Source organism: Pteronotus mesoamericanus, unplaced genomic scaffold, assembly GCF_021234165.1.
Source record: "Pteronotus mesoamericanus isolate MK-2021 breed Mesoamerican mustached bat unplaced genomic scaffold, CSHL_Meso_final contig_57, whole genome shotgun sequence".
NCBI classification, from domain to species: domain Eukaryota; kingdom Metazoa; phylum Chordata; class Mammalia; order Chiroptera; family Mormoopidae; genus Pteronotus; species Pteronotus mesoamericanus.
The window spans coordinates 1198045-1213706 of NW_026555203.1; the positions used below are offsets into that span (position 1 = coordinate 1198045).

The 15662-nt window shown below is 36.3% G+C and overlaps 1 protein-coding gene across 2 annotated transcripts in view; it reads right to left on the reverse strand.

Moving 5' to 3' along the window:
• Positions 1-15662, reverse strand: part of DOCK11 (dedicator of cytokinesis 11) — a 175127-nt gene that overhangs the window by 39991 nt on the left and 119474 nt on the right. For both annotated transcript variants that reach the window (XM_054580328.1, XM_054580327.1), the window contains 6 exons: positions 14336-14447; positions 8528-8594; positions 7028-7075; positions 5470-5612; positions 4336-4451; positions 2124-2261 (listed from right to left, as the gene is read on the reverse strand). In XM_054580328.1, the coding sequence (XP_054436303.1) occupies positions 2124-2261; positions 4336-4451; positions 5470-5612; positions 7028-7075; positions 8528-8594; positions 14336-14447 (624 nt within the window). The remainder of the gene's footprint in view (positions 1-2123; positions 2262-4335; positions 4452-5469; positions 5613-7027; positions 7076-8527; positions 8595-14335; positions 14448-15662) is intronic.

Genomic DNA, 15662 nt, shown 5'->3' on the forward strand with positions numbered 1-15662 from the left:
CCCAGAATTTCAACCTCTTATCCAACTCTGGGCCTTTGCAATATGCATGTCCTTTTCCCTACAGTCTTCTTCCTTGAGCTTTTCAAATGGCTGGTCCCTTTTCACATTTCAAGTCTCATTTTAAAAGTGACAAACCTATCTAAAGTTAAAAAAAAATCTCTCACAAATCACCATACTCTATCGCAGCACCCTGGTTCCTTCCTGAACTTACCATAATTATGATTTTATTTATCTGTTTATTTTCTGTCTCTCTCCCCACCCACCCCCAGAGTGGAAGATTTTACCATTGTATCTCCAGTACCTACTACAGTGCTGGGCAGGTGGAAGGTATTCAATAAATACAGTATAGATGAATATGTAGTTGATGACTCCACATTTAGGCAACCCATATCTCTCTCCAGAGCAAAGCTGCTCTCTCCAGAGCAGAGCTGCTGTAATACTAGCAGCTATAACTGGATATCCTTTAGCCACCCTAAATTCAACAGGGCCACAAAACAGAACTCATTACCTTTTATCCCAAATGTAGTCTTTTTTATATTTTATACCAGTCATCATGGCCCACTAAACAATAACTAAATTAATGACCAGATTCTATAAATTCTATATTCTTTCCATGTCTTACATCTGCCTTTGACTCTCCATTTCCACTGTCTTACTTTAGGCCTTCATCTTTTATCTAGCCTGTTGCAACAAGTCTTATTGCTGCCTTCTGTATCATCACCCAGCCATTTTCCACACTACTCTTTAAAGATATTTTCCCCTGTACACAACAAGCCTCTGTTAATACAAATCTAACTGCGTTACTTCAGTACTCCCTGATGTCTGACAGATGAAGTCTAACTCCTAAAATGTGTACACACTGATCTCGTCCCCATTTATCTCCAGTCCAGCTAACTCCTAGCTCCACAGCTGCAGAGAAACTTGCCAAATTAAAGTGTTTCCTCTTCTTCTCTGCCCACCCGCAGTTCTCTGTGTAGATTTCTTTTACCCTAATGGTATTTATGGATGTGGGTGTGTGTGCAAGTGTACTTCCCTCTACTGGAAAACAAGCCCTCAGGTTATATTCCTGACATAGTATCTAACAGCAGTAAGAGCCTAGCCAGTAACTGTTAAATTATTTTTTAATGTCTTTCCCTTAGTTTCTAACAAGATTCTTATAATTTGACTCAGTTTTCCATTTATTTCTTTATTCACAAATTGTATTCAAGAATAGCAATTAAAAAACCTTCAAATCTACCTAAAGTCTGTATTAAAGGCAACATGTAATGATGTCTTAGTTATCCTATTATACACATCAATTAACTGGATTTTTTTTATTTTGTTGGAGTTATACCTACCAGAGGGGAAGGCCTAAACTGTGCCTTTCCAAAATTTTAACTCCATTTTGGTTTATGATGCTTCCTACTACATTTGAAAAGTTATCATAAGCAGACCAGAAATAAGTCTTTGCTATCTGTTTCAGTCATGTTATTCCTAAAAGTCTAGCCTGAGGTGTTTTTTTCTTTTTTTTTAAATGAGGTAATTTGCCTGAGAATTTACAGCCGACAGATAGGGCTCATCCATTTGACCACGAATTGAGTGTCTATCATTTTGCAAGGTATTACACAAGACTTCTGGGGTTATAAAACTCAGTATCTGCTTTCAAAGTACTTATATACGAATGCACTAGTAGCTTACTTATCTTCAGCATAATACTTTATTTTTTAAAGATTTTATTTATTTTTAGAGGGGGAAGGGAGGGAGAAATAGAGCGAGAGAAACATCAACGTGACAGAGAAACATCCACATGGATCAGCTGTCTCCCATATGCACCAGTGTAACACTTTAAAAAGAAGCAAAACAAAAGAAAAAGTGGCAAAGCTATAATATGAAAATGGTACTTTTTAAAGGAGCTTACTGAAAAAGGCCCAGCAATGACAAGGTGAAATAAAAAGCATGTTCTGATTTTAGGAGACTCTGGGTCAGACCCAGAGTCTCCTATTTGGCTGCTCTGTATCTATATTTACAAAGGCAGTACTGATTTAATGTGTTCAGTATCTGAGGTTTGTTGATGTCATCTCAATGATCTTTTCTTCCTGCCATGAAACAATCCCACTAGCAGCTATAAAGCTTTTTTTCCTTACCTTACTAATGAAAGCTCGCAATGAGGCAAATACATGTTTCAGTGACACTTCAGATTGTCCATTTTTAAGAAAAGCAAGATGTATATCAAATACTTTTTTCATTAATGGATTGTGTCCATCATTATTTAAAAGTTGACTCTACAAAACATGAAAACATACATTTTGTAGCAATAGTTTATACCACCCACTTCCCAGAATGAGAGAACTTGACAGTACCTGCTTATCAATCCACTGAAAGTTTAAGAAAAACAAAAGGTTTAATTTTAAAACATCTGTGTCATCCTTCAACTTGGAAATCTCAAAATACTACATTAACGACATCTATACTTGATTCTATCATTTTAAGCATAGATTAAAAAATTATTTTTCCAATGTAACACACTAAATATAAACTAGTATAGGAAGAATAATTTCTATTAAACTAAATATATTTCTTCTCAATGAAGAAATCAGTAAGTTTATAATGGATACAAGGCAACTGGCTTTTGTATTTCTCTGAAGGAAACCAAATAATGTTAGAATTAAGGAAAACAACAGTCCTATTTTAAAAGTCTGTTATCTACTTTTCGAAATATGTTTAGTGTCAAGATATGCTTAGCCACTGGTGAAAAGTTATCCCCTCTATGAATAGAGAAAATAACAGGTATCACAATTGAACAGACCATGTAAATTGTTTTAAATGCTCCTTGTAAAGAGAGACAGGAAAAAAACAGCAAATTGTAGAGAAATATCTACTGGATTGTGAACCTTAAAAAATAGCATTGGTTAGCTTCTCCAGCCCTATTTTCCTATCCCTCCAAAAAACTAGCAGGTTACAACTTGGTCGAAAACAACCAAAAACCAAAGTAATATGGAAAGTTGTGACAAATCTAATGGTAGCATCGACAGCCAGAATCCATGAATGGTGTTAGATTTTTCTAGCTCTTTCCCTTAGTCACTTCCAAGTGTGGACTCTTTGATAATGGGCCTAGATATGAATCCTGAGTCTGTCACATACCAGGTCTGTGGCATTAACCTCCCTGTGAGCTTCAGTTTGCTCATTTTTTAGATGGGAATAATAGTGGAATCTATATCAGAAAGCTATTAAGAAGATTAAAAGTGAGTTCATATTTGTATTTTTAGGTTTATTAAGGTACAATTTATATACCATAAAATTTATCTACTTTAAGTGTACAGTTCAATTATTTTTAGTAAATTTACAGAGTTATGCAACCATGACATTCCAATTTTAAAACATTTCCATTGCCTCAAAAACATCCCTGGTGCCCATTTGCAGTCACTCGCCTTTCCCTCTCCAAGCCCCACAATAAACAACTGAGTTAATATTTATAAGGCAGTTAGGGTAGTGCCTGACATCCACCAAGAGGCATGTTTGTTAATTAAATAAGCATCTGAATAGGAGGAAGGAATACAAGCCTTGAGACCAAATATCCTTATTTATTGGCACAATGAAAAATGAATTTGGTTTGCTTTTTAAATGAGAAAAACTTAGTATTTCATAAAGGGATTCTGATACCTATTTCTTATTAGTACAATCTCTAATTCAGTTTTCCCTATGAGCCTCTTCGAAAAGTACAGAAGGGGGAGTAAAGAAAAAGTTACCTGCATAACTCAGGTGAAAGCAAGCAAGACTTTTCCACTTTTGAGTTCTCCTAACGGTGTTACATTACAGCTATATAGTTTTTACTCTTTAAAGCACTCTCACACCCATTATCCCCGTTTACTCCTTTGACAACCCTGCAAAGTCATTGCCTTTACCTTATTCTTTTTAATCATAGCAGTGATGACTCGTACTGTGAGGCAAACATCTGAGAAAAAACACTAAGCGCCTGACTAGGGAAGCCAGCCAGCCTGCCTGTCTGGAGATCATCTAGCCTAAGAAGACACCTCATCAAAACAGGCATTTGAGCAAACTGATTCAATCATAATTTGGACTAAAAATTACTGGCTATTTTAATAAAAATTATGACAGAGAACTGTTTTTAAACACAAAAATAAAACAACTGAATTTAAGAGAGAGAGGGGAGCTTGAGAGCAAATTAGTCCAATCCCCTCGTTGAACTCCCAAGGTCTCACAGCAGCCAAGCTCAGCCCCACAAATTTCCTGATTGCTCATTGGGACTTGTTCACCACACTAGCTCCTGACTGGTTACTTTTTGTATAATGTTTTCTTAGCAGTGATGCCTACTAAATTTTAACTCTTCATTCTTACCTTGAAGCACTGGGTGAAAAATGATATGGTATCTAGTACTGTTAAAGAAACTTCAGTAGCAGTATTGCCTTCAAGAAGTGCCTGATGGAAAATGTCTGCTTCAGTTGTTGTAGAACCTAGGATAAAATAATGTAAATTATAGCTGCCAAACACAGAGATCCATGTAACAGTTCTGAATGATTTTTGCCCCCAAAAAACTGAGACAAGCAAGAAGAGAGGAGGCTCTTGGTATCTGCAGATCTAATTGAGTTTCACTGTATTTATTCCTGAATCAAACATGGTCTTGGTTAATCAAGATTACTAGTTTTGACTTCAGCTCTGTATCAACAGCTCTGCACACATAATGAGGTGCTCACTTTTTTGGAGACAAGATTTCAATGATGAACTATAGTGATGTTACAAGGAAATAAAGTGGGAGGCATTTTAGGCCACGCAGGCTGTAAGACACATTTTTTAAAGGTCTTGACTCTGTTAGATCAGGGCCCATCAGCTCAAGACATTTGTTTTTATTAGTAGTCCTTGTCATAAGGCCACTTTTGCTGGCTTCCTTCTCTGCAAGCTTCAGAGGACTGGATGGAAATGAAAGTTTTACCACTCTTTGATTTTTTACCAACATTTGCTTTTCAGGGGACAGCTTCCATTGCCCTACTTGCCTTGTCAATACTTCAACCTGTGTGAAATGCAGTTTTGCCCAAACAGAATGTACAGTTCTTAAATTTCTGCAGTCAGCTCATATGTGTAATCCCTTAAAATCATTGAATAACACTAACTCTAAATCAATATTATATATGTACTATTATGTTATACCATTATGCTATTATTTGTATTAAAGTTTAACGTAGCAATGAAGGATGTCCAATGTAAATAAGAACAACAATTCAGTGGGAAAAATTAATTTCTTTAATACTGAACTAAGAAAAAAATACCATTACCTAAAATAGCTGAAAAGCCCATGCATATTTTATTATAGTCATGTATGAGGAACATATGGTATATAAATACAAATATGCAAATAGATCTATGTATGGGAAATCATTTTCATTCACACTGGTTATTTAAACCAGAACTTCTTTAAGGTTAAATAGTATTAATAGGTCTGTTTCAAACGGATACCCTACACACATTTTCACTTACTATGATTAAGTGTAAATGAACTTTCCAGGCTACTAAGATGCTGAAGCCGGGCCTGCATTACTCCTGATCTGTTTCGAAGAGCTGGCATGGTTTGTGATTTTCGGTCTACTCCAAAGTGTTTTGACAGCCAGGCATCATGCACCCTAAAATAAAATTTAGTTAGGAACTGGAGTCCTCTAATACTGTATCTCAATGTTAGGTGCTTTTAAATGTTAAAAAAAGATTAGGTTTCTACATAAACACTATAGTATGATCAATATTCTTCCAATTATTACTTGGCTTAAATGAGATAACACTGAAAATTGTATGAAGTTTTAATGTATATTCAAAAGATCTGATACTATAAAAATATAATTACGGAATTTATAAAGTTATTTATTTCCCTCCTCATTATCAAAACATCGGTGTAAAGTAAACAACACTCAAGTAAGATTCAGTCTTTTCTCAGGAGGTGAGGAAGGACAAGAGTCAGTGAAAACAGTGAGGGGGCTCCTCAAAGAGTTGAAATGTGGGGGGCAGGGTGTAATTCTTGGATGTTTAAGAATGAGTGCAAATCAAATGTTTCTGAACTTGAGTTAAACTTGGACCAGAAACTTTTACTATTTAAATATGTCTATTGCAAGAGTTTGCAATTTTTTCCTTTAATATTATTAAAGTTCCACTAAAAAATTACAACTCGGTCATACAAGAACAAAAGAAGGAAAAAAGAGTCTGTCTATTCCCTAGGAAACATAGTGGGAGAGTCAGCAGAAATGTTACAGGTTAAGGCTCAGGGTGGTACTTACCATGCCAGCTTCAAGATATAAGGAAAGACAGTGGAAATTGTCACATGAATGATCTATTATTAGGATGTTCCAGAGACTCAACAATTATAATCCCCATCTAAACAGCCTCTTCAGTTTTTGGAAGTGCAACGGAATTTAAAATAAAATAATGAACTCAGATTATCTGAGTTCCTCTAATGACTAACTCTTCCCCTAAAATATATCTCATTGAAATAAGTAATATTTTCCTTAGGATCCCTCAAACATTTTTTAAGTATTTATTTCAGTAAGATGTAAACAGCAAAAAGAAGAAATAGAAAATTTATAATGTATATCCCAATCACTGTTGCAAATTTCTGTTTATCTTGGCAACTGAGGTGAGTACTGATAGTTTGTAAATATAAGTACAGACATTACAATTATTCTCTGTTTATGGTTTCCTGCCTTCTCCTGGATCTAGCCCTTTCTCACCCATCCTTGAGAAAAGACAGCATTTATTCCAAGATTAGGACAGAAACTCTGCATACAGGGCTAACTATTACCCTTTGCAAAACTTAAATGTATTGGCTCACATTAGTTTAATTTAAACTTTGAGTTGAGATATGCTACATAAATCATGGGTTGTCTTTTATAAAAAGTTCTACTGAATTCACTGGGGTGACATTGGGTAGTAAAATTTTATAGGTTTCAAGTGAATTCAAAATAAATCATCTAGTTTTTACATGGCATGATCAAGATTGCCCTCTGTTGGAAGAAAAGGAAAAAAGTGGAAATTGCCATGCTGTGGGAATTACCTTGCTATGTTTCTTTTCCCCATGTATCTAAAGTGAAACAAGCACACTCTAGAAAGAAAAACAGTAGTATGTTAGTAAAGTACTATCTTTCTCTGCAATTTAACAAGTAATATTTGAAAAGCTATGTGTTACAAAAAATGACTACTTTAAGTCATATTACAATATACATTCTGGTAGACAGAAATAAATATACACATATCTACTTTTGAGCCTGCCATATATCTTTCTACATTTGTTAAAATTATATCAGCATCAAAAAGGCCCACATCTTCATATACAATTTTAATGACATAAAAAAATATGTCAATATAAATCATCCTTTGTGTTCTATAACACATCAAAACAAAGCTCTCCAGTACAGTTATTAATGCCTAAAAAAGGTTCTTAAGCCCTAAAAATTGGAGTAATTGCTATACTTTTTTATAATGGCATTAAAATATTTTCTATTACTGAAAATCTCAAACACATACAAAATTACAGAGGATAGCATATTAACCTCCCACGTACCCAGCACACACTAGCCTCAACAATTATCAACTATAGTCATTTTTGTTTAACCTCTACCCTGAACAGGTCCTCTGCTTCCCCTACATCCTTCCTAACTCCCAGAGCTTTTCAAGTAAATCCCCAACATCATATATTTTCATTAGTAAATATTTCAATATAATTGGGGTAGTTTATTTTCTTTTTAATCTTAACTGTTTTGTTTGCTGCCATTTTCTGCAAAATTTGGTAAATATTTATGTATTGATTATCCTCTCTGTATTTTGGTAGACATGCACATACAATATTACATGTGTGCTATTTAAAAATTTTCCTACATTTCACTCTAATTTTTTTAGTTTTCATTAATAATGTAAAAAAATAGCTCAGCATACAATATGGGGTGAGGCAAAAGTAGGTTTGCAGTGGTTCATATAAAAATACAATAATTAATAATACATGAATAAACTGTTTTGCATACTCACAACTGCAAAACCTACTTTTGCTTCACCCCATAAAGAACATCTTCCCACTTCTACCTAAAAAAAAAAAAAAAAAAAAAAAAAAAGACTAGATCTTTCCAAGTGCCTCAGAATGAACATACCTGTATCAATCAATTTTTCTATCTATGCATTTCTGAAGTCAGTGGAATTACTCAGCTCTATCTTACAATACAAATTCTAAATTCCAACCATTCAAACTGTTCTATTAAGCCAGCATCCGGTCTGAACGACTTAGGGCAGCTGATGCCACTTCTAGTCTTCCAGATCACAGAAAGACTCCTGCTAGGCCATAAAAATGGTCTATCATTAGCTAGAATTTTCTATAATATCACAAGCATTTCATCACCATATTTTCCTTCTATGTGTGAAGAACCTGTACTGTCAAAATAGTTTAACATTTCCTACAGTATTTGCAAATAAGATGCTGAAATCAGGGAAAAGGTAATATTTTATTGTGTGTAAAAATTAAATCCCCCCCCCAAAGAGGAAAATTTATGACAATAAGTTAACTTACTCTAAAAGTACGAGAATATTTATGAGCTCCTGCGGAGATACTTTATTCCAGTAAGTTAAGAGGGTATCTGAAAAATGGAATAAATAGTGTTAGTTCTTGAAATAATTAGAGCTAAGAGCATCGTGACCCCGAAATACTAATAATTTAGTTTCAGCAACCACCAACTCACGGTCAATTCTGCCCAATACACACACTGTATTCTTTTGTATTAATTTCAAATATATCCTTTAATCTGTAATTATTTTAACTTTGGTATTTTTATTCATTTTGTAAGTGTTCTTTTTGGATAGCTTATCCCAATCTTTGTATTATCCCTAAAAACAAAGGAAGTGAAGCAGACCTGGGGTTTTTAATGAACTTCCCAAAATTTTATCCAAGATGGTGGTGCGTTTATGTGCATTTTGCTGAAGGGAAAGGTGTCAAGTACATTTGCCCGCTACTCAAAGGGCTCTCTAAACCAAAAAGTCTGAGAACCGTAAACTTTAGAAAAGACAGATTTTCTTCCTTCTCTTTGCCTTTGGATTATAAACTCTTAAGTTCTGGCAACACGCACACACCCAAGTACTTTAGATATAAAAGTTCTTTAAATCTATCACATGTACGTATCTTTTTACCTGTTTCTTTACTTCCAACACACCTACTTATGGAGATTTTTTAAAAAAGGAAATTGCTGACATTTAACTTTCCAAACCTTTTTCATCCTATTCAGATATAGCTAATGGTGTCAGCAGATCCTCTTCTAAAAACATAAACATTTCGGAGACATCACAAAAGTAGGCGTGCAACCAGAATGCAAACCCAGCTAGAGCCCATTGAAGAGAGCGATGGAGGACTAGGCAATATTGACCATACGGAGGGGTCCAAAGGAGGGAAGCGTGTTGAGGTTTTGACTTTACTTCCAATTTTTTTAAAGACCGTGAGTACTGACCGTTTCTAATGATTATAAAAATACTTATCACCGACATAAAAATGCTAAAATGGAGTCAAACTAGATTTAAAAAATTAAACTAGGAATAACTTCCGGTCCCCTCCCCCCCGCAATTTCCTGCCTTTGGATGCTTCTCAGCTCGGAGAGCAGCTGGACACCCAGAAGTCACCGGGTTTCCGGCCTCTTCCCAACCTCTTCCCAACGGCAGGTCGCAGGCGCCATCTTCCCCTCCCTGCGCATTGGCTTTGTTTGTGAAAAGGCTGAGACCGCCTTTCCACCAAAAATCCAGGACATCTTCTTTCAATACCTGAGCCGTTCCTGAGCCACCCCTGTTGCCCACACCGTGCCCAGAGAAGCTTCGCATAAGGTCTGTAAAAGGGGTGACGGGTTTATCCCTGCCGCGGCCTAACTCTAGTCAGAAACTCTTAAACCATCTTCTCATCAGCGGCGTCGTCTAGCCGTTTGTCTGTCTCAACCGTTTCCAAATCCCAGATCGCTGAGACATGATGCAGGCAAGGAACGAGGGTGGCGAAGACAGGAAAGGCGATAAGATATATCCAGAAACTGGTAAATTGGAGTTAAGTGCATGTGATGTGTCGAGTGACGATTTTAAGAAAACCTGGCTAACACTGAAAGAGCTCCATGACAGAGAGCTACACCGTTTACAGGCAAAATTAACCAGTATGAGGAAAGAGCGATTGGCAGATGGGAGGAGGACAGGCTCCATAGCCAAAATTAAAGAGTTGACTGAGCAACAAAAAGTCCTCAATGACACCATTCAATCCTTGCGAGATCAGTTAAGCTCAAAAAGGTGTGAACGCTGTGCAGTGAATGAAACATACAAGAGTACACTACAGCAAGAATGTTACGCTATGCAGCAAGAAAACCTTAAGTTTATTAGCGAGCTCACTGCAGAAAGGGATAAACTAAGAAAGGAAAATAAAATGCTTTCTGCAAAACTTAAATTGTCGCAGCAACATTTAAGTCTTTTTTCAGAGAGTGATGATGATTTCATTCCTTGTGCTCAAGGGACTGCCTCAGTTTTTACGGTCAAGGAGCCAGAGGAAGGAAGTAGCGTGTATCAGCCTATGAAACTGTTAAAGCAATTGATAGGTACTGAAGAGATAAAATCTGGAGGGGAAAAGGAAAAGCAAAAAATTCCACAGCTTCCACTTATACTTCATAGTCCGGACCTGTTTGACATGGCCGAGACCTCTCTTGAGAAGCTCGTTTCTGACACCCCCAGTAAGCCTACCACAGAAGCTAGTGATGACCAGAAGTCTGTAATTTTTCCCTCAATATTGATACAGAGTACTCACAGGGGGCGTGAATTTAAAACTGTCTCAAATCTTTCTGAAGACAGGCTTGGCCAGGCAAAAAAGAGAGAGATGTTTAGACGTAAGACCTCCACAGAGAAGACCTCTACTCAGATGGGCTTCCCTGGGAGCTTTTCCAGTATTGCTAAAGAACAAAACCCAGAAATTCAAGTAGTATCTGAAACTTCAGAGGAAGATATGCCTCAAAATCCAACCTCACTTGGCTCTTTTGCACTGAAAAAGGAAACACTCCCTTCAAATGTATTTCCTTTAGACTACACAAACAGGAAAAGATCGATTGGTATTCCTCGTTACAACATTGGGTTGTCAGAGAAAGATGGCAGTTGCCAGATACCTTCCAGGGAACAAATGACTCTGAGAAAGACTACTAAGGAACCTACAGGTGCATCAGGGCATGGTGCTGATGATAAGCCTCAAGGTGATAACCAGAGTTCCATTTTGGGGTCTAAGATAAAGAGAAAATCCAGGAAGCAGTCTGAAAAAAGGAAGTAACTATCACTTATCCTCTCTCTCTGAAGGAAACTGCTTTTCTTTCACAAGAGGACAGTTTTGCAGTCAATTTACCATACCTTAACTGATGACCTCTGACTCTGATTCCATTTCCCGGGACATAATAAACAAGGCAATAAGACTAAAACATTGTTTGGAAAATGTCTAAGACTTGAAACAGTGAATTATTGCCAGTTAATAAACTACAGCTCCCTCTACTTCCATATAAAAGTATCTTTTTGTTGAAATTAAGTTGCTACTGTTTGTGAACCAAAAGACCTTCAGGGAGTTCTGTTTTGTTGAAACTAAGTTGATACTGTTTATGAACCAACAAGAAAAGCCCAGAGGAGACCTCAAGGGAGTTCAACATTTAAATGCATTTACAGTGACTAAGACTAAAATAAGCTATAACCTGACTAAGCAAGTAACTAGAATACATCTGTTGACAAGGACTCAGAAGCCAGTATTTTTTGGAATAAAATGAATATGACTTTAAAGATACCATACGGCATGACTCTACATGTACACAAGATAAAAAGATGTGACACAGACTGTACACTTATTAAAAACGTGCTCTTAAAAGTCAAAAAGCAAAAGTAGAAGAAAGAAAAACCTATTTAACAAAGACCAAATATTTAGCAAGTAAAGGTCAACATTTACAAAAGAAGAAAGACCTATGCTCAAGAAGCAAAGCAGTTATGGTTTTACCCATGACATTAAAAAAGCAGCCAGGAGCTTGTCACTGGTATACGGGGTGTGTGTGTGTGTATGTGTGTGTGTGTGTGCACGCCATGTGCGTGTACCACAGTATATGGTGTGTGTGTGTGCGCGCATGCACATGTACTGGAGTGGAAGAGGGGAGAAACTAGTCAGCAATGCATCTCTCCCTCCTCCTTCTCCCCAGCACCCCCAACCCAGTCTTAACTTTCCCTGAGCTGTAGTGGTGGGCAGCTTTTTTTTTCCATGTGTCTTTTGGGTCTTTTTTTGTTTTAAACAATTGAGAAAAATTCATGTACTTTGATAAAAACTCACCTATTTAAACAATACAACAGTTTATAGTATATTCAAAGAATTGTAAAACCATCACCACAGTTTTAGATATCTTTATCCTGTGAAGAAACCTTGTACACATTAGCAGTCACTGCCTGTATTCCCCCACTTTTCACCTTGTGTGAAGACATAAACAGTGATCTACAGCTATAGTTGTTAACGGAACCATCATCTGAAACAAAATACCACCAGGTTGAAAATGGTTTCTCTTTACTCATTTCTTTCCCAAAACATGGAGGCCCATCATATAGCCTCAGTATACCCTTTGAGTTTTATTTTATGCCCTACATTCTTAGAATTTAAAGATGCCAGTTATTTAATCTACTGTATAAGATTTTGTTTTAGAGGGGGATGAGGGAAGAACAAGAGGGAGAGAAATACCGAGGTGAGAGAGAAACATCGATCAGCTGCCTCAGACGCGCCCTGACCCAGGACCGGACCTGCAACACAGGCATGTGCTGTGATGGGGAATTGAACCAGTGATCCTTCACCTTGCAGGACAACGCCCAACCAACTGAGCCACAAGGGTCAGGGCTTATCTACTGTTTTATTAATGTACCTTAGAATTTATTGTTCATGTCTATCGATTGTTTTATGTGTCTCTAGCTATCAACTTATTTTGTTTTTATTATTATTTATCCTGTATGACAAACAAGTAAATAGAAAATAAGTAAAAGACAATGACTATGATGATCAGAACCCAGGTGCTTTTATGTTCTTAATTCCTGCATTTTTTTTTTGAGCAAAAATACTCAGATAAGGAAGGGAGAGGAAAGGGAGAGAAATGTGTGAATAAATGTAGTATTTGGGGAAAGATAAACTGATTTTACTTCCAGATCCAGAAAACATGTAATTTATAACAATCTTTTGGTTATATTATATCATACAATGTAAAGAGAAACTGATAGTACTAGTAAATAATATACGAGGGGGAACCCCAAAAAACACCCCAGAATTCATTTATAAAAAGTTCTGTATTCTTACATGTTTAAACTTTAGTCACCTTCAAAGTACTCTCCATTTGATACAATACACCTAAACTGAGACTTCTTGCCACTGCTTAAAATAGTTTTTGAAATCCTTGATTTTTATGCCTTTTAGTGCTGCTGCCGTTTTTTGTTTTTACCTCTTCCACACTGGCAAAACATTTTTCTTTAAGGACTTTTTTATCCAGGGGAAACAAAAAAAGTCACTCAGGGTGAGATCTGGTGAATAGGGAGGGTGGGACATGGGGGTCATGCCATTTTTGGTCAGAAACTGTTGAATACCCAATGTGGTATGGGCAGGAGTACTTGTAAATCCCCCATCATGAAATGGGCAAGCACACTGAAAGAATCTTCAAAAAAATTCACTGAAGCTGAATGTAGCCTCTCACACCAATGCCAGCTTGATACACTGATACAGATGGGTTCCTGGAACACTCACCTAGCAGGGGAACTCTATACTACAAGTAGCCTGTCCTCCAGAAGATAATTCTGGGGTTTTTTGGGTCCCCCCTCGTAATCACATACCAAAGGGAAAAAAGAGCCTGTAAAAGAACTTGAAAACATACAAAACCATACAGTGGTACTATGAAAGCAACTATGGCATTCCCTACCCTCAAATAACGCTTCCTATTTTTTTGTTTGCTTATGTTTTTCCAAATCCTGGGTCAAATAAAAGCTAAAGTTTTAAATATGAGTTCTGGTTATTATTAATTTTTTTGTTTACATTGGTTATTTAATGCATTATATGCTCTGCGTGAAAAATGTTTAGCCCTTCTAAAACTATTGCCTCATTTTAGAAATTAAATTTTAAATTAAAATTATTTTAAAGAATCAAGTGTATATGAATGAAATGAACATATTTTAATATAAAATACAGAACATTTCTGAGGTCAGAGTTTTCAAAGTTCTGTTTCTAAAGAGCATGTGTTCTGGGTGATGGTCAGAGATTTGTTGCATGAAACTGAGCCTGTGGGGTAGATGTCTAGTGGAGTCCAGGCTTAATATGCTAGAAACTCACCTTCAGAAATCATTTTTACTATATACAGGTAGCACATCAATAGGCTTCTGATTTCATACTGATCCAATCTGTTATACTGGGATACACTGCTCCTTGTAGAACTCTGTCGGATCTGTAATATAAAAACAGGAATTTTGTGAACAATATTGGTACAACAGATTCCCATAGCCTTTAACTCAACAATTTTTTTATCATTAGTCCTGTTTGGGAAAATTCTAAACATAAATCCAAATTTTATGTCTTACCTGGAAGATAAATGAGCTGACTCTTTGTTGCTACCACCCCTAGTAATATCACTGGAAATTACCTTGGGTCTTTATCAAGATAGAGCCATGAAGACTCTGAATGTTTAATTCCCACAAGCCCTTTGCTTTAAGAGTAAAAATTTTAAATAGTTGTATATGGCTATTCTAGGAAAAACAGCTTTTACATCAAGGAGGAACCTAGCTAAGATACATGGAGGTATAAGAAACACTTTCAAAATCTCTCCTTGGAGTTTATTAAAATACAAACTCTATAGGTCAGAAAATCTATCTTAAAAAAGGCTAATGATATTACAAGATAAATACAATAAGGAGGACTCAGTAATACTTAAAAACTAGAGCTTCTACAAAATAGTTATGTTTCTATTATTTAATCACTTTTTTTCACATATCCATTAAGCATGACAACATCTGACCCATTTGGGGATTTATATGAATAGAGTAATAATAATCTAAAGAAACTGCCCTTGTTAAAAATCAATACTTTAAGTTGAGCTAAACTGGGCTGGGGGATATACATTTAACAGAGTAGGATTTACTTCAGAGAACTTTCAGTTGGAGTAAAACACCTAGGTTCTGAATGCACGTTAGCTGTGTGACTACTAGTGAGTAATTTAACCTCTTTGTCCTTTATTTGCCTTACTTAGGACAGTGTCTGTTGTCATAATTCTAAATAGTGTGAAGTAGAAATCTTTGTGAATAAATTACTATTTATCCAAAGCCTCAAGGAAGTATAGTTTATCCAAAGCCTCAAGGGAGTGTAGTCCAGTGGTTCTCAAGGGGTGGTTCCCAACCAGCAGCATCAGCATCACATGGGAACTTAGAAATACAAATTAGCAAGTCCAATCTAAGGCCCCTATCACAAACTCAAGGGCTGAGGCCCAGCCATCTATTTTATTAAACCTCGCAGTGGATTCTGATACACACTATGAGTGCCATGATAATAGGAGAAAAAGTGCTGGAATTAGGAAATCTGGGTCCAGGTCTAGCCCTGTCAGATTTGTGTGACTGTCCTCAATCACAATCTCAGTTTTCATTTGTAAACTGGAAGTTGAAATTTACTA